The sequence below is a fragment of the Podarcis gaigeae genome (assembly GCF_964106915.1).
Source record: "Podarcis gaigeae genome assembly, chromosome: 8".
Lineage (NCBI taxonomy): Eukaryota > Metazoa > Chordata > Lepidosauria > Squamata > Lacertidae > Podarcis > Podarcis gaigeae.
In genome coordinates, this window is record NC_139684.1 from 89523681 (window position 1) to 89546040 (window position 22360).

The following is a 22360-nucleotide window of genomic DNA, read 5'->3' on the forward strand; positions in this document are numbered from 1 at the left end:
AGTGGGCTGTGCAAACCGCTATTCCAGAATAATGCTTTTCAAAGGCTAGGGCAGGGGGCACTGAGAATGGGTTTAGGGAACCAAGCAGGCAGTGGCCTGAAAAACTTTGGGAACCACAGGATTGTGGGTAACTTTATTAGATTCAAATTTGGCTTCCCACTAAGAAAGTTGTTGGGGGATGAGTGTTCAGACCCCTCACTTGTGGGGTCACTCAGGGTTTCGTCCTCTCCCCCATGCTTTTTAATATCTATATGAAGCCGCTGGGAGAGATCATCAGGGGGTTTGGGCTGGGCGTCCATCAATATGCAGATGATACCCAGCTCTACCTCTCTTTCAAATCAGAACCAGTGAAGGCAGTGAAGGTCCTGTGTGAGTGTCTGGAAGCGGTTGGAGGATGGATGGCGGCTAATGGATTGAGGTTGAATCCTGACAAGACAGAAGTACTGTTTTGGGGGGACAGGAGGCGGGCTGGTGTGGGGGACTCCCTGGTCCTGAATAGGGTAACTGTGCCCCTGAAGGACCAGGTGCGCAGCCTGGGAGTCATTTGGGACTCACAGCTGTCCATGGAGGTGCAGGTTAATTCTGTGTCCAGGACGGCTGTCTACCAGCTCCATCTTGTACGCAGGATGAGACCCTCCCTGCCCGCAGACTGTCTTGCCAGAGTGGTGCATGCTCTGGTTATCTCTTGCTTGGACTACTGCAATGTGCTCTAGGTGGAGCTATCTTTGAAGGTGACCTGGAAACTACAACTAATCCAGAATGTAGCAGCTAGACTGGGGACTGGGAGTGGCCACCAATACCTCATAACACCGGTCCTGAGAGATCTGCATTGGCTCCCAGTACGTTTCCGAGCACAATTCAAAGTCTTGGTGCTGACCTTGAAAGCCCTAAACGGCCTCAGTCCAGTATACCTGAAGGAACGCCTCCATCACCATCGTTCAGCCCGGACACTGAGGTCCAGCTCCGAGGGCCTTCTGGCGGTTCCCTCGCTGCAAGAAGTCAAGTTACAGGGAACCAGGCAGAGGGCCTTCTCCGTAGTGGCACCCGCCCTGTGGAACGCCCTCCCATCATATGTCAAAGAGATAAACAACTACTTGCCATTTAGAAGACATCTCAAGGCAGCCCTGTTTAGGGAAGTTTTTAATATCTAATGCTGTCTTGTTTTTAACACTCGATTGGGAGCCGCCCAGAGTGGCTGGGGAAACTCAGCCAGATGGGTGGGGTATAAATAATAAATTATTATTAATTATTATTAATTATGATGATGATGATGATGATAAATGTCCTTGTCTGACAGCTGTGCACCCTCCATTCCCCTGACATTTACTCACTGTGAAGCAGGTGCGAGGGAACCGTAGGCCCTCCAAATATTGCCTGAGCTACAACTCCCAAGAACCCCGGCACGTATGGCCAGGGCTGGAGAAGAGTTGTAGTTCAACTGTGAAGCCCGAGGGCGGGGCCTGTATTTATTCCAGATCTCTGGGTTCTGTGATGAAAGCCATTGTGGTATAGTGGTTGAGTAGCACCTTGGAAGCCAGGGTTTGAAGGAGTGAGGACCAGGGGTCCACCTGGGTCCACTTTGGAGAGCCAGGCTGGAGCCATTTTATAGACTGAAGCCATTTTATAAGAAGCAAGCTAAAAGCTAAAAACTATTTCTCTCCTCTGCCTGCCCACAGCATTTTTGTAAATGCAGCAAATGTGGTCTGAGCGCTTCACACCTGCTCTAGCTATTGACCCAATTCCCGTAAACAGACCGAGAATAGAGCGAACAACAGGAAAGATGTAGCCCACCACAAAATAAGGTGAGAATACGGATGGCCAATGTGGTTTTACAAGGAACTGGAAATAGGTCAAGAGGATTATAAGCTTACAGCGCCACCTAGTGAAGATAATGCAGCTTGGAACCGAAGGGCCACCATCAATTCTTTAATTGGTTGAGCTTCAATGAATATGCATAAAGGGGAATGTTTGGGGGGTGAGTTTAGAGGCTGAACTTTGCTTTGCCTAAGGGGATAAAAACTGTCTGCCCCTGGTGTTCGGGGGCATTCTCTCATTTTTGCTGAATGTACCCACTTTGCTTTGCTTGTCTGACAAATAAACCAAAGTCAATAAAACTTCTTTTAAAAAATATTGCTGCCTGGATTTTTCCATTCTGGTCTGGATTCTGAAGTCTCCAACATTTCTGGTGCCACAGGTGACTCGGATCAAGGACCTTAAGTCCTCAAAGGACCAGAAGGCAGCTCCCTTGTCCTTCTCTGGACAGGGAACAGCCGAGGGCCAAGGCCCCGCTTATCCTGACGCCACTGAGGCTTTTCTTCGGAGGAGGGCGAAGCCAATTTGACCCTCTGCTGTACCCTCAAGAGGAGACAACGGATTGAAGGACCGAGGTTGACAGGACAGGACAGAGTCCAGCCGGCTGGTGAGTACATGGGAAAAAGGGCCCTGGGGACAGAGGAAGGCAAGACCCCCTTGTAATTAAAAGGGGAAGGGAGATCTTGATCACATGTCCAAGCGTGTTTGGTGGCAGTAAGGGAAGGATTGGCTCCTGATACCCACCCACACTTAAGGATTTTAAAGGAAGGCAGAAAGGAAAAAGGGGGGGAACCGGGAGGCTAGTGTGTGGTACAGCGTCCAGTGAAAGAGGCACTTGGTGCGTGTGTGTGTGCAACCCCAGGGTATTCCCCTGGGGTAGAACCAATAAGTACTCCGTTTCCCAGCAGCGCAAGTTCGACTGGGTGAGGAAAATTGGGAACTGCATGTGCGTGTGTTTGGTGCTTGGGGACGCTGCACAAGGGCCATATTAAATATGGGAGGGAGTGGGCTCAAAAGGTCTGGTAACTCCCCTACAGTGCATGCTGAACAATTTCAAGAAAGGATTCAGCGGAGACTATGGGGTTGTGATGACGCCAGAACGCTTGCGCACTCTGTGTGAACTGGGAAGAAACATAGGGGCCCTAACTGGGACAGGGCAACAAGGGGTATTTTTTGAGGCTGAGTACCTACTTAGAGAAGAGTTTCAGACTCAGATTCAGATTTGGGAGCGATGGAGGAGATCGCTCCAGAGATCCCTTAGGTTATCCAAGTTAGTATACAGAACTAGAGTGCATATAAAACTTTCAGATCTCTGGACCTCAATGAAGGCAAGAGTTCAGCCAGGCAAAGCTGGAGGGTTCTCTGCTGAGCTGTGGCTTTGGTAGTAAGGCAAGCCTCCTAGTTTTTCCATAGCCCAGCACTGAACTGGGAAGCACATGAGCCTTGCAGACCTCCAATAGTTTTGATCCCTATAGTAACTACAGCTTGACCAGGGAGGCCAACCTAAATCCCAGAACTTAGTTAGGGAAGAGCTGGGTACCTCTGTGACCAGCGGCAGTTTGGAACACATCAGGGAAACCACCAGCAGCCCCCTAGCTTCTCTGATGACCAGTGAGAGGTGGTCTATGGCTAGGAACTACGAAATGCTTTCAGACCTATAGCAGTTACAGTTGAGACAGGGAGGGCAATTTAATTGGTGTCCTTAACCAGGCACCAGCTGGATGGCTCAGTGCTCAGGTGTGTCTCAGAGAACACTGCAGCAGACCCCTAGTTTGAGGCTCAGGCAGAGGAGCCTCAAGAGAAGACCTGCATCTTTGTGGCCACCACAGTTGACAAGTTAGTTGCCACAGAAAAGGATGAAGGAAGAGATGAAGAAAAAAAAAACTGCACAGAACCAAAAGAGGAAGAAGAGCTTTCTCCATTTAACTTGGATGAGTTTGTGAACATGGATGAAGTTCTAGAGGTTCACGTGATAATAGAGAACCCCCCCCCCAACCCCCTGGCTGAAGAAATATAAGACTGATCAATGCAAAATTAAGGAGCACAGGCAGGAAAATGCCTCAAGAAGCCCATTTACCAGGGATCCGAGGCAAAAGTCCTGGCCCCACCCCCATATGATCCAAGTGCCGTGATGGCCCCCCTTGGGAGGACAGGGACAGCCCCATATCCTCAAAGCTCCGCCGCCGCCCCGATATGCGGCCCCGGGAGCCGAAGCAAGAAAGGGGGGGGCTGCCAGCCAGCCCAGAAGTACACAAGGCAGAGCCCAGTGACCAGGTCCTGGATGAATTATACCCCAGTCTTAAAGAATTGAGGAAAAGGATGAACAAATACAGAAGTTCGACCACTATGTATCGAGAAGCTGCAGACACTTATCGCAAGGGTCGAGATAAAGCCTTGGGAAAGGACCTAAAACAGTCCAGGTCCAACCAGTCCAGGTCCACCGCAGAGGCAGGAGCAGCAGTCCTGACCCCCCCTTTGTGTAGTTCAGGACAACCCGCCCAGAAGGTGTTTGAACAAAGAGGAGATGTTGAGAAGAGGGAGAAGAAGCAGTGGAGGAAAGAAAAGGCAGCAGTGTTAGGCACGGCAATGGCTCACAGCCCAGGGATCCGAGGGGTCCGCCGTAGCCATTCAGAGACCCGCGGCCAAGGGGGAGGAAGATGCCTGCTCAGCAACAGCAAGGCCATGAGGGTTACCCCTGTGAAAGGCTGCATGGAGCCAATTGGGAAGCCTGGTCAAAACACATGTACTATTGGCTGGCAGAAAAGCACCTATGGGAAAATACACAGGCTGAAACAGGCTTTGCCCAGCCCATTGAGAAGTCTACAGGCGCAGTGGAGGCTTGTGAAGCAGACGTGCCTGATGCTCTAGAGAAGCCCTGGGTTGCGTGACAGGGACTGAAGACGGCATGTCAGGCTGCAGTGGAAGCCAGCCCAGAGGGACCTAGAGGATGCCCAGAAAGAGTACCAAGCCCAGAGGGGGCTGAGTACCAAGCCCAGAGGGGGCTGAGGCTGCTTTGGGAAGTTGTTTCTACGGTTCAACGCATCTGTGTGATGGACTGTGTGTTGGAGAAAGGCTGAGAAGGCAGTTGCAAGTTGTTCCTCAGGCAGCAGAGCACCCAAAAGTGGGGGTGCAGGCCAGGCAAGCCGTTCCAAGAGTTCTGAGAAGGCCAAAGTCTCCAAGAGTTATTTGTCCTCTGAGGTGAAGTCCAACAGCGAAAGGCATTGCCCTGCAATTGGCAGCTGGATGCAAGGCTAACATCTATATTGATTCTAAATATGCCTTCTTAACCCTGCATGCGCATGGCACCCTATGGAAAGAGCCGGGAAAGCTCTGAAATACGGTCCAGAAGTTGAGACGTTACTAGAAGCTGTATGGGCCCCCGAAGAGATTGCTGTAATGCACTGCAAAGGCCATGGCAGAGGTCGGGACATGGTCACTAGAGGCAACCGGAAAGCAGATAATGCAGCTTGTGAGGCAGCTCTGAAACCTCCACCAGTGGTCAACACCGCCCTCAACCCAGCTACCCCGTTGCCGGTAGGAGAAGGTGAGGAGAAGACGCACGATTGCATTGAGGTTATGGACAAAAGACTGGACCAGGAGAAGTGGCCAGAGGAAATCGATTGGCAGACAGAGTGGCCAAGGAAGCAGCCTGGGAACCGGCCCCCGCCTCAGTTATTGGAGCAGTGGTCCCAGAAGGGATCTTAAGCACTGCTGACAAACCAGCCTATACAAAGCAGGAAAGGGACACTGCAGATGCACAGGAGTTGACATTGTCCAAAGATAGATCCCAGAGTCCCTTTCCCAGCAGATAAATTCAGAGATACTATGAGTCCACCCACATGGGGCCAGATGCCACAACCAAGCAGCTGGAAAAGTATGTCTATATAGCCAACCTTTATCAACTGGCAGCCCAGATTTCCAGGAAATGCCTGCTATGCCAAAAGAATAATCCCAGAACTCACTCCAGATGATGTGGAACAGCGTTACACCCTTGATGAACATCAGTGGGCATGTCAAGAAGGAGCAACGCTCCAGGAAGGACCAGACAGCCGTGTTTTTGGTGCCCCAGCATCTGGCCAGCGTGATTGTGAAGAGTTGCCACGAATCCACCCATTTGGGAAGCCCAGCTGCTAAAGCACACCTTGGGAGAATACTCTACATCCCCAACCTATCTTGACTAACTGCTGCTATAATTAACTACTGCTACATCCCAAAACTGTGTCCTGTGCGCCAACCAAGAGACTGAGACTATCACCCTTTGAACTTTTGTATGGCAGGCCACCCCCTTTCGTCCAAGACAAGTGCAATCTCTGTGTTTGTCGTGTGTGTTTGCTTCCTTTCCAGGTATTCTCTCGAGCGTACACCGTGCAGTTCCGCTACCTGTTCCAACTGGGTGACAGCGTCTGGCGACCCCCTCATCCCCAACTGCAGTGAAAGTAGCCGAGGTGATCCCCTGGGTACATCAAGAAGTCGGAGGGTGTCTGGACTTGCAAAAGAAATCCTGCTGACCCTCTGAAGCTGATCATCACCTTGTGTCTGACGCTACCAGGAAAAGCGTTGGGCCACGGGCAACGAGATCCTGCGACTAATCATCACAAGGACAGTCACAAAGACTTTCTCCTTTCTCTCTTATTTTCTTTATTGACTTGCTCTATGTCTTATTGCCCTGACCCTACCGAGCCATACCAACCCTATTGGCCTGCTGACCTCTGCTATGACTGGTTCGTCTTGCCGGTGGTAAGAGACGGCGTGCTCATTGGCTATTGAAAACAGGGGTTTGATGAGGTTGCCGTATTGAAACATCCCACTACCCCACTGTGGCTCCTCTTCCATACCACTGTCCAGCGCACATGGGTACTACTCCTACGGGAAGCTGCAGAGACGGTCGAAACCTATCGAGTTCTGGACCGCTCTTGCTGTTGTGGGGGGGTAACCAACTGTCAATCGGGGGGTAGAGCACTGTACCAACCCCATTTGATAAACCAGGCCCAAATCTTACTCCAGGTGTTGCATGGGAGGGTGTCTGAATCAGGTGCATTGAAATTGCTGAACAAGTGCCAGTAAATTTTGCAGCCCCACCTGTGGTTGTCGTGGTGGCTCGAGCCTCCCAAAATCCCAGAATACTACCTGAACTAGTGGGCCTGGTAACTCCACACCTAATACCCTTGAATGTGGCAGGGTATTCCTGTGGCTGCATAAGGGTTGCCACCCAGTAGACAGACAGGGCACCTAGTTCCGGAAGAATTGGATGGGAGGGGCGCCAGCTGGCAGCGTCCCCAACGTAGAGACTTGCTCTCCAGCAAATTTAGAGGCACCACTAGGACTTTTGGTATTGGGCCCAGAACCCCTTGATATAGTCACCCCGTGTGTCAGGCCGTTGCAGGGGTGGATATATTCTTGTGGGTGCAACATCATTTACGTGGAAGAAGGGGCCCCTTTTGGATATAGTACTCTCCCAGGAAACCACAGGGGTCCCCACCCACCGGGAATAGTTGGGAAGTTGATCCAAGTGGTAGGAGCTTCAGAAATAAGGTGGAGAGTCACCCCTGAGGCCCAGCGAATAATTGAATACGAATATCAGTGGGCCCTTCAGCGGTAAAAGAATATTAGGAATGGCCCCCGAGTATTGGTGGGTAGGAGTGGTATGTACTGCCCTATTTCTTTGGATGCTCCTGTATTCTTGCTGGCATGAACAATATCGTATCTGGTTAGAGAACCTACCTGTGTATTGGCCAAAGCGGGAAAGAGTCCCCTGGCCTCCCATGCCAACTTTTTCCGTCTAATGACTGAGTGGGGCGTCCATAACCCCTGCAAGAGGTAGTTACAAATGGCTGAAATGGTAGCCCATTCTGCCAATAAGTCAGAATGTCTGGTATGCACCTTGGCCCCAACAGATGCCACGAGTGGACTACCACTTCTCCCATATCCTGGCTCTCTATGACCTATAGATCCATCAAAACGAAAATGGAAACCGTAACCGGTCGGCATTTTCGTGATGGAAAGGGGGGAATGAAGGAGTGAGGACCAGGGGTCCACCTGGGTCCACTTTGGAGAGCCAGGCTGGAGCCATTTTATAGACTGAAGCCATTTTATAAGAAGTAAGCTAAAAGCTAAAAACTATTTCTCTCCTCTGCCTGCCCACAGCATTTTTGTAAATGCAGCAAATGTGGTCTGAGCGCTTCACACCTGCTCTAGCTATTGACCCAATTCCCGTAAACAGACCGAGAATAGAGCGAACAACAGGAAAGATGTAGCCCACCACAAAATAAGGTGAGAATACGGATGGCCAATGTGGTTTTACAAGGAATTGGAAATAGGTCAAGAGGATTATAAGCTTACAGCGCCACCTAGTGAAGATAATGCAGCTTGGAACCGAAGGGCCACCATCAATTCTTTAATTGGTTGAGCTTCAATGAATATGCATAAAGGGGAATGTTTGGGGGGTGAGTTTAGAGGCTGAACTTTGCTTTGCCTAAGGGGATAAAAACTGTCTGCCCCTGGTGTTCGGGGGCATTCTCTCATTTTTGCTGAATGTACCCACTTTGCTTTGCTTGTCTGACAAATAAACCAAAGTCAATAAAACTTCTTTTAAAAAATATTGCTGCCTGGATTTTTCCATTCTGGTCTGGATTCTGAAGTCTCCAACAGGTTCACATCCCCACTCGGCCATGAAGCTTAGCTCACGCTGGTGACCTTGGGCCACTCGCTGCCTCTCAGCTAGATTCATAGAATTGTAGAGTTGAAAGGGACCCCAAAGGCCATGTAGTCCAACCCCCTGAAACGCAGGCATCTTGCCCACAGCCATCCCTGGCTGGGCTTGAACCACCAACATTCTGGTTACACACACTGACCCACTGAGCCACACAGTGCACTGACTTAATGTTGTGGAGATGAAATGAGGAGGGTGGGCGCCTTGGAGAAAAAGGCGGGATATAAATCAAATAAGTAAATAATGGGTGCTTTATAAATTACCTATACTGAGCAAACTGAAAGAGGGGGAGAGACGTGTAACCCAGAAGCAGCAGAAGTCACAGCGCCTGCAACATTTCCGTGCAAATTGCGTTTGGCGTAAGTGATGCTGCAATGTCAATTAACGCACCACTGCAAAATTAAGCAAGTCCCAGAGCCGTCTCCATTTTAGCAATTCAACCTGCTGGCTGGCAGTCCAGATGCCTTGCTTTGAGCGCTATGAATTTCTGAGCGAGCCGTTCTCATCTTTCCGTTCCTCTCTCTCATGCACAAACACGTCCACAAGGTGACCTGGATTGCTGGGCTTCAAAAGTTGTTAATTCACACCAAAGTGTCGGTGGGGAAGAGAACAAAGGCGCATTCTCTCCCCCGCTGGCTCCCCTCGGAAGGGTGGCCCATCCTTCCTAAAGGCCTCATTTGTTCGCTCATTTGTTATTTTTGGCCCCTCGCTGCTCCTTTAAGATAAAAGGGCTGGCAAATCCCAAGCTATCAAATGAGTCCCTGGCAAGGAAGGCTCTGTAACTGCAGCTTCAGGGCCGCGTAAGACACAGAGTGCACTTAAAACACACGGATTCCCCTGAATAATCCCAGGAACTGCAATTCAGAGTGCTAAAATTCCCGGCGTTCTTCGGGGGGAAGCAGTGTGCAGTATGTGGACCGAGAACTCCCAGAAGTGCAAGCTGGATTTAGAAGAGGCAGAGGAACCAGAGACCAAATTGCAAACATGCGCTGGATTATGGAGAAAGCTAGAGAGTTCCAGAAAGACATCTACTTCTGCTTCATTGACTATGCAAAAGCCTTTGACTGTGTCGACCACAGCAAACTATGGCAAGTTCTCAAAGAAATGGGAGTGCCTGATCACCTCATCTGTCTCCTGAGAAATCTCTATGTGGGACAAGAAGCTACAGTTAGAACTGGATATGGAACAACTGATTGGTTCAAAATTAGGAAAGGAGTGTGGCAAGGCTGTATATTGTCTCCCTGCTTATTTAACTTATATGCAGAATTCATCATGCAAAAGGCTGGGCTGGATGAATCCCTAGCCGGAATTAAGATCGCCGGAAGAAATATCAGCAACCTCAGATATGCAGATGACACAACCTTGATGGCAGAAAGTGAGGAGGAATTAAAGAACCTTTTAATGAGGGTGAAAGAGGAGAGCGCAAAATATGGTCTGAAGCTCAACAACAAAAAAACGAAGATCGTGGCCACTGGGCCCATCACCTCCTGGCAAATAGAAGGGGAAGAAATGGAGGCAGTGAGAGATTTTACTTTCTTGGGCTCCATGATCACTGCAGATGGTGACAGCAGCCACGAAATTAAAAGACGCCTGCTTCTTGGGAGAAAAGCAATGACAAACCTAGACAGCATCTTAAAAAGCAGAGACAGCACCTTGCCAACAAAGGTCCGTATAGTTAAAGCTATGGTTTTCCCAGTAGTGATGTATGGAAGTGAGAGCTGGACCATAAAGAAAGCTGATCGCCGAAGAATGGATGCTTTTGAATTCTGGTGCTGGAGGAGACTCTGGAGAGTCCCATGGACTGCAAGAAGATCCAACCTCTCCATTCTGAAGGAAATCAACCCTGAGTGCTCACTGGAAGGACAGATCCTGAAGCTGAGGCTCCAAGACTTTGGGCACCTCATGAGAAGAGAAGACTCCCTGGGAAAGACCCTGATGTTGGTAAAGATGGAGGGCGCAAGGAGAAGGGGACGACAGAGGACGAGATGGTGGGACAGTGTTCTCGAAGCTACCAACATGAGTCTGACCAAACAGCGGGAGGCAGTGGAAGACAGGAGTGCCTGGCGTGCTCTGGTCCAGGGGGTCACGAAGAGCAGGACACGACTAAACAACTAAACAACAACAAAATTCCCAGTGTTCTTTGGGGGGAAGCAGTGTGCTTTAAAGGGCATGGTGTGTATGCAAAGCAAGGGCCAGACAACCCGGCCCTCAGGAGGTCCCTCCTTACCTTGAACCTTTGCAGCTCTTTCTTGGAATTGGCATAGGAGACCTGCGAGGAGTTTGGGGAGACAGCCATCAGCTCAGCAGCCCACAGCCAGTCCTGGAAGCGGAAAAGCAAGTCTTGGAAGGCTTTCTGGAGTTGCCATGCCTGCTCCTCTCTGGTACGGGGAGAGGAATCGATCCGTCAATGCACGAAACCAAGGCAGACTCTGGGAAGAAGGACCACCCCACCAACCACCTGCTAGAACTCCCATCTTGAATTTAAAAACATTTATAGAATCATAGAATCATAGAATCATAGAGTTGGAAGAGACCACCAGGGCCATCGAGTCCAACCCCCTGCCAAGCAGGAAACACCATCAGAGCACTCCTGACATATGGGTGTCAAGCCTCTGCTTCAAGACCTCCAAAGAAGGAGACTCCACCACACTCCTGGGCAGCAAATTCCACTGTCGGACAGCTCTTACTGTCAGGAAGTTCTTCCTAATGTTTAGGTGGAATCTTCTTTCTTGTAGTTTGGATCCATTGCTCCGTGTCCGCTTCTCTGGAGCAGCAGAAAACAACCTTTCTCCCTCCTCTATGTGACATCCTTTTATATATTTGAACATGGCTATCATATTATATTATACAGAGTGAGTCTTTTAAAAGAGACTCACCCTGTATACTCTGTATCCACGAGGCCTCTTTTAAAGGACTCACCCTGTAAATAGCTTATTTTTTTAAAAAAAACAACACACCTCTAAATGTTATTTCAATTACTATGTACTTTTAAAAACATTTTTGTGTGTGGCAACAGGCCTTTGCAGCCGTTTAAATGTTGATTGATCAGTCTCCTGAGTGATTATCTGTATCCCCACCTGCACTTTATATTTAAGGCACTACGATAGCAATTTAAACTGTCATTGCTTCCCCCAAAGAAATCTGGGAGCTGTATTTTTTTTAAAAAAAATAATGTTCTAATTCAAAGATTTTTTCATGAGTAACAGAAGTACATTCAGCGTCTCTGCTTTCAAGTCGTAGAGTCCTTCGTACAGTTCAGCTACATTCAGTTTTCAGACATTATTATTAGGGATAGTATGAATTTGAGGGAGAGAGAGAGGTGGAGGGGAAAAAAATGGGAAGAGTTGTAAACTTTCATTCCTTTTCGTAATACGTGAGCGGAGCTATAGGTATCTTGGTTATGCTGTAGTTTGTTGAGGATGCTGAGAGTTCTTAGGAGATGCCCTATTCCCTTCCCAGAGTGGTTTAGCAATAAACCCCTCTCCGTGGGGAACTCTGGGAATTGTAGTTCTGGGAGGGGCTCTCCTTACAATGTTCAGCACTCTGAACAAACTACACTTCCCAATAGTCCCAGCCACAACTGTTTAAAGTGGTATCATTGTGCTTTGAATGTGCAGTGCGCAGGTGGCCTGTATTTTTTTATTAACTTGAAACTCCATTTTGCATTTCGCACTCCCTCCTTGAAACACTTTACGGTGGTACAGAAATACTGATCTGCCCCGTAGAGGACCTTAAGGTCCAAGAATAATCATAGTTTAGAGGTCCCGGGCCCTAAGGAAGTCAGTTTATCCTCCCCCAGGGCCAGGGCCTTCTCAGTGGTGGCTCTGACCTGGTGGAATGCTCTGTCCCATGAGACCAGGGCCCTGCAGGATTTTCTGAACCAGGAAGGGCGGGGTATAAAAAAAAATATAATAATAATAATAAATAAATAAATAAATAAATAAATAAATAAATAAATGAATGAATGAATGAATGAATGAATGTTAAGGTTGCTCACAGCTGGGCAAGGGAACCTCTTTTGAGGGGCTCTGGGTCTTCACCCAAAGGCCTAGACTAGTGCGCTAACCAAAAACCGGGAGATTTTTTTCAAGAGCTCACCTGATGCGTTTCTCGACGGACACTGTGGAAAGGTCGCAAGCAGCCATCTCTGGCACCGGCTGCTCTCCACGGAGCGTGGCACATCCGTGGCAGTTGCTGAAGTCAAGGGGCATTTCCTGCCTCCAGCCGATTCTCTGCATCCTCAGCCGAGAGTTTTGGTGTGATGGCTTCAGCTGACTATCTCTGTGGCGGAAGATGCGTCAGCCCTGTCCGAGAGTTTGCAGACGGCTCGGGAAACAATGAATGCCACATGGCGGCCCGTCGGTCCGTGGAGCGAGTTCAGGATCTGCCCGCCAACTCTGTCTGAGAAGGAGCACAGTTAAATTTTAGAGAAGGAAAGGAAAAGAGAGAAATTAGCCGTTGCAGATCTCGAGGGAGGGGGAACATCAACATCTATCTGAAGAAAAGACAAAGGGGTCAAATCCAATTTCTGACAGGCTTAGCCCAGAGGTGGGGGAGCCGCAAGATAGGACTCTGGGCATGTGCAGAGTGCATTTATCTAAGCGTCACCACACATCTTGGCTAAGAAATAAAAACACTGAGAGTGAGGGCAAAGGCCTATTTATTGCAGAGAGAGAAAATCCAGACACTGCAAAGAGTAACCTTCCTCATCCAAGTTTCCTTCTCCTTTAATTTATCGCTTAGGTAGCCAAGTTCATAACGACATATCTGCTTCTAAGCAAATAAACACAGGAAGGTTTATTGCCCAGGGAACCCATTAATTAGTATTATCTTAAAGTCTGCTGAGAATTTTCCGCATCACCTACTGTGCACCATCAGTGATATAAAAGGAGATCAGTAACAGGCTCACACACTCCAGATTGGAAAATTTTCAGATGAGATTGATGGAAGTGAAAAAAATGTATAAGATGTTGAAATATGTTTCATTATGGTTGAAAACGATATGTTGAAAATTAACAAAAAAATTATATATATAAAAAAAGAACTAGATGATTCTCCGGGTCCCTTCCAACTCTACGATTCTCCACTCCACCCCCACCCCCCCACTATGATCATTCTGGTCGCCCTTTTCTGAGCCTTTGCCAACTAGACAATATCCCTCTGAGCAGAACTCTGCAAAGCACAGCAAAAATGGCAATCAAGGCAGGAAGACGAGCAGAAAAAGAAATGTCAGGTTTAGCAAGAAAGCTGCAAAGCCAGATTACACACACACACACACACACACACACACACACACACACACTCTTACACTTCTTCTGTGGTGGTTTTCACAATTAACAAATACTACTCTGAGGTGCTGGATTGAGGGCGGGAGGGATGGCATTTCAAACTGGCATCCAAGAAAGAAAGAAAGAAAGAAAGAAAGAAAGAAAGAAAGAAAGAAAGAAAGAAAGAAAGGACGACTCAGTCCTTTTGTTAGAAGGAAAAGACCAAGCGGGTTTTGTTGCAAAGGAAGCAATTTAGCCAAGATTCGCAAGAGGCAGGAGAATCACTGTCTGAGCAGAGGCTGTTAAAAGAAAAGAAAAGGAGGGGGAACCATAGAAGCATAGAATTGCGGAGTTGAAAGGAGAATCCAAATGGTCATTTGGTCCAACGCCCTGCTGTGCAGGAATCACAGCTGAAAAATCCCTGACAGATGGCCTAGCCAGGATTTTTGTTTTGGGGGGGCAGGCCTTTTGTTAGCAGAATGTTTCTGAGCACAATTCAAAGTGTTGGTGCTGACCTTTAACGCCCTAAACGGCCTCAAAGGCCCAGTAGACCTGAAGGAGCGTCTCCACCCCCATCATTCTGCCCGGACACAGAGGTCCAGCTCTGAGGGCCTTCTGGGGGTTACAGGGAACCATGCAGAGGGCCTTCTCAGTGGTGGCACCCACCCTGTGGAACGCCCTCCCACCAGATGTCAAAGAGATAAACAACTACCTGACATTTAGAAGACATCTGAAGGCAGCCCTGTTTAGGGAGGCTTTTAATGTTTAATAGGTTATTGTATTTTAATATTCTATTGGAAGCTGCCCAGAGTGGCTGGGGAAACCCAGCCAGAAGGACGGGGTATAAATAAATTATTATTATTATTATTATTATTATTATTATTATTATTATTATTCGTAAATGGGAATGCCTTCCCCCTAATCCTTAGTGAGAAAGAAAGAAAAAAGATACTTTGCCCATTCTCAAAGGTACTTTTGTCCTTATGATTAGCCCTGGGAAAAAAGAATTAACGCCTAACAAAATTAAGCTCCACCTGGCTCTCTTTTCCTCCCAAAAGGCCACGGAAACGGTTGGGAACAATGCCAGCCTCCTTCACTTTTATGCTCAGGCCAGAAGATGCCCCCCTCTCTGTGCCCTGCCTTATCAGCCCTTGTGACTTTTTCAAATATTGCAAATATTCTCACTGCAGCTAAAACAAACACCGTGTTTCCCTGATGATTCCCTTGCAGAATTATTGCGGCACCAAAGCAAGCAGCTTCCCTTGGGTCGTCTGTGGCGTCCCCTGCCAATAGACTTGGCAAACACGTATCGGTGTACGCAGAGGTTTGTTTGGCTTCTCTTTTGGCACGTAGCTGAGGGCATGCACCTTGCAAACGGGCTGGCCAGGGCGCTCCAGCCAGGGATCTGTTATCCAGAGTTTGTGGGGCGCAACAGTAAACAGGACAGTGGCTCTAAGCATACACAGAGTTCAGTCTCTTTCCCGCACAGGTGTCCATACCTGCCTGGGATCAGGGAGCACAGAACCCGTGCCAAAAGCTGTGGTCTCTAGGTAGATCGGAGGCATCTGGTTTTCCAAAATTGAGCATCCAAGCTACATCCAAGCTAGAGGAAATATCTGGTTTGATTAGCCAGAGTGAGAAAAAGGCATTCCTCAAAGTTGAAATGGCACCACAGACACAGGCAGGAAACTCTCTTCAAATATAGGGCTTTGGTCCAGCTAGCTTAGTGTTGTCTACACTGACCGGAAGCAGCTCTTCAGGGTTTCAGAGTGTCTCTGGACAATGTTTTGCTCTGAGACCCATGCTTCTTCTGCATGAAAACTTTTGCACGTGGTGCTGTTGCCGTCCAAATGCCAGCCTGCATTCCTCACCCACCTTTATTCCTCATGCAACCTTTCTGGTGAAAATCCACTCCTATAAAAATAAACCTCTTGCCAAAATGACTTTGCAAACTATCCTCGTTAACTGTGTGCCTTGTCGATCCCATAATTTAGCAGCAAGAGAGAGTGTGCCACACCTGCAGGATTGCTACCTGCGATTTCACATAGGTCAAACAGCCACCAAGAAGGTCCAACAAACATATTGTTCTAGCCTATTGCAATAACATTTTGATTTCCCAAGATGGAACAGGCTGTGTCTCTCTGCCTCACGCCATTGTTGTAGTTTTCCAAACTGGCCCCAGTCCCCTCACTGGCATGATATTCACTAGGCACGGTACTTAGATACATCCCCAATATTTGCATGTTTTCAAATGGCAGAAATTGATCAAAGGTTTGGGTTTTGTCTGTTTCTCCAGACCTGCACAAACATCCAGTAGTACGGCTCAGCTTTAGAAACTTTTAGCAACGCCAGCATGCCAATACCTGGGATAGCCCACAAGCATGCACAGAGTGTGATTCATTTGCCATTGAGTAAACACTGCCTCTCTATAATTACCTGGCATTTTGAGAAGCGTGCTTCCCCCTCCCCCCAAAAAAAATAAACTGAAGGAACTGCAAGAAGCAAATAATTTAATACCCAAAATTTAATAAAACACAAATTGCTGCTCCTTTATTATTTTCATTGCCTATTTACTCTTAATGCACTGAAACCAAAACAGCCCCAAATGTGCTCTTAAGGTGCCCTCCTACTAGCCTAATTTGGACTCCTTAATAAACTGCGTTTCACATCATCCACTCCAGCAATTTAGGCTGCAATCCTCACCCCGCTTCCCTGAGAGGTGGGAGCAAGCTGCCTTGAATTCAACAGGATTTCCTCCCAAGTAGACGCAGCTGGCCTTGCACTGTAAGACTGCAGTCTGACATCATGCAAACCGAGACTGAAACGCTGCCACGTTTTATGGCACTTCACTCTCACCCTGACAGCAATTTAAGGAGCAGGTAGAAGGTTTCACTTCACGCCGGGGGCATATAAGCCTCAACCTGGAAAGCTGGCACGGGCAGGTGGCGACTTACCTGAACTGCCTTTCTAAAGAGTCACGCAAAGCAGCCCAGATTCGTCTGGATCAGCGATCCCCGCCAGATCGAAACCCAGCGTCTGCGGGAAGCTTGGAAGCTGCATCGACAGCCTGACCTTTTGCATTTCTCCCGCGCGCCTGTCAATCATTAAACAGGTGTCCTAGCGCGGTTGCCACATCACCCACAGCGGGGAGCGCGCAAGAGGCGCAACAGCCGACTCCATCCTCTCCTCTGCAGGGCGCGCACACCTTGATGGATGGAGACCTGGAAGCGACGCGTGGAGAAAGGGGATGGACTTTGCAAGCGAAGAGTTGAAAAGGGCAACCCCAAAAACGTCTGCCCCAAACCTCTGCCGCTCCTCCTCCTCCTTCCGCCCTCCCTCCCTCCCTCCTCAACAGGTGAGCTGTGTTCTCTCTGCAGATACCTGCGCAAAGAGAAACCAGGAGCAGGGAGGGTTGCCAGGTAATTTGATTCTCCAACGGCAGCACGGGTTTGTGGGGAGGGAGCCCAACCCATCGGTGCACTCCCTCGGACAAGCCAGGTGCTTCTTCTCCCTTTGCAACGAGGAAAAAAAAAAGCACACACTCTGCACCGTGCAAGCAAGGGCTGCAGTGACCAAGGAAGAGGCGAGAGAGAGGGAATAAAGTACATCTTCACGCAGCAGTAAGGAGAAATGGTGGCATTCTCTCCCCACTCATGTGAATGGCTGTACAAAGAAGATCAGGCAAATCGGTGGAGGAGAAAGCTATCAATGACTGCCAAGTCTGAGGCAGTAATGTTTCTGAATGCAGGTTGCTGGAAGCCACAGGATGGGAGATCTTGTGTTTGGTTCTGCATGCAGGTTTCCCCATAGTGTTGTATGGAAGTGAGAGCTGGACCATAAAGAAGGCTGGTCGCCAAGAATGGATGCTTTTGAATTCTGGTGCTGGAGGAGACTCTTGAGAGTCCCATGGACTGCAAGAAGATCCAACCTCTCCATTCTGAAGGAAATCAGCCCTGAGTGCTCACTGGAAGGACAGATCCTGAAGCTGAGGCTCCAAGACTTTGGGCACCTCATGAGAAGAGAAGACTCCCTGGAAAAGACCCTGGTGTTGGTAAAGATGGAGGGCACAAGGAGAAGCGGACGACAGAGGACGAGATGGTGGGACAGTGTTCTCGAAGGGACCAGCGTGAGTTTGACAAAACTGCGGGAGGCAGTGGAAGACAGGAGTGCCTGGCGTGCTCTGGTCCAGGGGGTCACGAAGAGTTGGACACGACTAAACGACGACGACAACAACATCATGCAGGTTTCCCATCATGGGCATCTGGGCATCCACTGTGAGAACAGGATGCTGGCCTGGCCTGACCCAGCGGGCTCCTCTTATGCCCCCCTCACTGCCCCCTGGGGGCTCACTGAAGGATGGCAATTCCCCAGGGGGTGATCCAGCTACGCTGATCAGTATTAAGCTGATCCACTGTTTGCACTGCATTTTCTATTTGCTTTACAGGTGCAATTTTATTATTCGTTTTACACTGCCCACCCCTAAGACTTTTTATTTGTAATGTTGGGTGATATATAAATATTTGCACAGAAGATAAAACAAATAAAACATGGGAAGAAAACTCAATTTGGTGGTTTCGCTGGTTTTCTGTTATAGAACTTCTGTATTGTTGTGTTAAATGTTTAGGGTAGTTTTTTCCTGAGACGGATAGTAATAAAAAGTCACTCTCTCTCAGGCTCCTCCTTCTTTAACCACTATTGTTTGTTTGTATTTATATCCCACCTTTTCCTCCAAGGAGCTCATGGTCACATACAAGATTCTTCCACTCCTCATTTAATTCCAATGACCCTTTGAGGTCGGTTAGGCTGAGAGGCAGTGACTGGTCCAAGGCCACCCAGTGAGTTTCATGGCTGGGTGGGGATTTGAACCCTGGTGTCACGGTCTGGCTTACGGGTGGGCGAAGTCCCGGCTGAGGATGTTGGGACCGGGGGCAAGATGGCGGGGTGGGAGCAGGAACGAGAGTCCAGAAGTCAGGGGTCCAAGGGTCGAGAAGCAAGGAGTCTCAAAGTCAAGGGTCCGAGGGTCAAGAAGTGAGTCAAGAAGTCAAGGGTCCGAGGGTCAAGAAGTGAGGAGTCAAGAAGTCAAGGGTCCGAGGGTTGAGAAGCAGGGAGTCACGAAGTCAAGGGGCCGAGGGTCCAGAAGTGAAGAGTCAAGAAGTCAAGGGTCTGAGGGTTGAGAAGCAAGGAGTCACAAAGTCAAGGGTCCGAGGGTCAAAAAGTGAGGAGTCAAGAAGTCAAGGGTCCAAGGGTCGAGAAGTGAGGAGTCAAGAAGTCAAGGGTCCGAGGGTTGAGAAGCAGGGAGTCACGAAGTGAAGGGTCCGAGGGTCAAGAAGCAAGGAGTCATGAAGTCAAAAGTCCGAGGGTTGAGAAGCAAGGAGTCACAAAGTCAAGGGTCCGAGGGTCAGGAAGCAGGGAGTCACAAAGTCAAGGGTCCAAGGGTCGAGAAGCAGGGAGTCACAAAGTCAAGGGTCCGAGCGTTGAGAAGCAAGGAAGACGAGGATCAGGAAGCAAGAAGCCCAAGGCAGGAAGCTTCCGGCTCTTGCCACCAGGTGCAGTGAGTTACCAAGCGGCCTCACCTGTGCGGCCACACCTTGCCTCTCCAGAACAAACTTAGGAAGGCCCCAGTCCTGCGAAGCCCTACTGGTCACAGGGCCTGGCTCCTGCATATACTCCTGACACCTGGTCTCCCAGGCCCTAGTCTGACACTCTAACCACTACACCACACTGGCTCTCAAGCGTCCCACTAGTCCGCCTAGACCACTTCTGTTTGCTGGGAATGCCAACAACTTTCCAGGAACTTGGGCAGAGAACCTTCCTGGTATCTACTACAGCTACGCAATTCTTTTCACAAGGGTTATCACATATCAGGACTGAAGCTTCTGCATATAACACATTTGCCCTACCACTGAACCATGGCGCATTCCCAGCTCAAAGGCTGTGAAAAATTGAAGGAGCTGTGGGCTCTTACCTTTCTTTATTTGCAAAAGATGCTTTTCACTTAAATAGCACCAAAGCAACACAGAGTCATGAAACCACTATCAAAAATGGTTGGTGTCCATTGAGATCACATTCGCATCATACATTTATAACACCACGATACCACTTTAAACAGTCATGGCTCCCTCCAAAGAATTCTGGGAGCTGTAGTTCATTAAGCTGTAGGGGCCGCCTATTCTCTTCCCAGAACTACAATTCCCAGAGATCCCCGCGAAGAGGGTTTAATTGTTAAACCACTCTGGGAACTGTAGTTGTACAATGGGAATAGAGGTCTCCTCACAGTTCTCAGGACACTTATTATGATATTACATCTACATCATCATCATCACTACTGCCCTTCACCCTACGGTCCCAGGGCAGATTACAACATTAAAGCACAATATTAAAAACAGTTTAAAACAACTAGCAATCGCAAAAGTAAGGTGGGTCCTAAGTGTCAAAAGCCAGAGTAAAATCACAGAATTGTAGAGTTGGAAGGGACCATGAGGGTCATCTAGCCCAACCCCCTGCAGTGCAGAAATCTTTTGCGCAACGTGGGGTTCAAACCCACAGTTCTGAGATTAAGAGTCTCATGCTCCACCAATTGAGCTAGAGTAAAGTGGTGCATTTTCAGCATTCACCAGAAGCTGTACTATGAAGGTGTCAGGCACATCTCTGTGAGACGGGACTTCCATAACTTAGAGGCCACCACAGAAAAGGCTCTCTCCTGAGCTGCTGTCACCGTGCGTGAGCCTCCGAGGGTGGAGGAACCACCAAGAGAGCACTCTCTGCCAATCTCACCACCCTAGAGAGTCTGTAGGGAAGGCGGTCTTTCAGATATTTGGGGTTTAACAGGCTTAAAACACACACATAACAGCTCCCATAATTCCATGGGGAAGGGAAGCCATGACTGTTGGCATGTCCAAAGTCCGTTTCGGGGGCCTAATCCGGCCTGCTGGTCAGTTTAATCTGGCCCCGTGGCAGTTTATTCCCTGGGGTAAAATCTTAAAAAACTTCAGCATCAATCCTAAAAAAACTCAACAATTTTGGGGTAAAATCATAAAAGCTCAACAACTTCAGTTCTAAAAAAAGGCTAACAACTTTGGCTGGACCGTCTAAAGTCCATTTTGGGGGCCTAATCCGGCCTGCCGGTTGGTTTAATCCAGCCCCTGTGGCAGTTTATTCCCTGGGGTAAAATCCTAAAAAAAAACTCAATAACTTCAACCCTAAAAGAGGCTAACAACTTTGGTTGGTCCTCATAGCCCTTCACTTCATCAAATCTGAAAAAAGTTTGGACACCACTGTGCATCATCGTGCATTAAATGCATGGCGTTAAAAGCGTCTTGGCACTGGAAGGGAAGAAAGCAGAGAGGCCAACCTTAGGTGCAGCCAGAACCAATGACATCCCATCCTCCTTCTTGCTGCTGAGTTGTACCAGGGCAACTCTGAGGAGGAAGTTCACAGCCAGTGCCACCCCCTGGACTGGAAGACAGGCAGGTGGGGACCAGGGCTGGGTGAGCCAAATTTCCTCCGAAGGACCAGCCTCCACTGACAACAGTACAATTAACACACAACAGCAGAAACACGCAATAAAAGATTGGGCAACCAAGGCCAGTAAATGCTTGCTTTAATAAAAATGTTTTTAACTGCTAGAAAAGGCAGAATACTGAGGGTGGCTGTTGAATCTTTGACGGAGAGTCATTCCCCCTGCCACCAGCACCATCATTCCCAACAAAACCTTGTGCTGATAAATAGGCACCTTTTTGTTTGTGTACATTTTAAAGGCCTCCTAGTCTAGCGCACTTTAACCCACAGCCCAGAGGCAGAAGGCAATGAAGTCGTAGGTGCACGGTGGCTCCTTGTTTTACCAGACAGTATAAGCCGCATGAACAGTATGCCAAAAACTTAATCAAGTGGAATAATCAACATCGTAAAGTTATGAACCAGGATGGAACTGGCTGTTTCCATCTCTGAGTGATAGCAAACAACACCAGATCGTAGGATATCAGAAGGAAGTGACCTGAAAATGGGCATTTTCTGCTGTGGCCCCTGCACTGTGGAATGTCCTTTTCTCTACCACATTTGAAGCATCGCCCAACAATTGCATCAGATCTCTTGTAAAGACAGCGTACCTTTTGCCCAGGCTTTCCTGATGCATAATATTGAACCCTGGTATTAGTGAATTCCTGTTTTTATGCTGTAACTGTTTAAAACACTGCTCCATTGTGTATATGTTCTCTTTTTGCATATAGTTTTGAGATTTCAAAATATTAAGCAGCTTAGAAATGTGTTTAATTAGTAAACAGGCTCTCTCAGCAGCCCACTCTGTTTATTCCCACAAAACTTTGCAGTTGCCTCAAACACTGTTGCATCTGCTGCAGATTTTGCAATGGCCCCATTGTGTCCCAGTTGCACTACAATATGCTTTCAATCTGGACAGCTTTGTTTTGAATGCAAGACAACAGTCCATACAGAAATATATGTATTTTTAATTCATTGTATGTTGAAAAATGCCCCAAATTTTAAGCCTTTGAAGTTCTCCAGTTTCCTACATGTACAAAAATGTACAACTGCAGAAGCCCTACTGGTTCTTCTCCCT

At 48.4% G+C, this 22360-nt stretch overlaps 1 protein-coding gene across 2 annotated transcripts in view; it reads right to left on the minus strand.

Moving 5' to 3' along the window:
• Positions 1 to 17567, minus strand: part of SYNE4 (spectrin repeat containing nuclear envelope family member 4) — a 32114-nt gene extending 14547 nt beyond the window's left edge. Inside the window, exons 1-3 of one of the 2 annotated variants that reach the window (XM_083753904.1) lie at positions 16743 to 17567; positions 12620 to 12922; positions 10749 to 10899 (exon numbers count right to left, since the gene is read on the minus strand). In XM_083753904.1, coding sequence (XP_083610030.1) covers positions 10749 to 10899; positions 12620 to 12759 — 291 coding nt within the window. In that variant the 5' untranslated portion in view covers positions 12760 to 12922; positions 16743 to 17567. Of the gene's footprint in view, positions 1 to 10748; positions 10900 to 12619; positions 12923 to 16491; positions 16707 to 16742 lie in introns of those variants that run through there. The other variant, XM_083753905.1, reaches the window with a different exon arrangement.
• Positions 17568 to 22360: the final 4793 nt, after the last annotated feature.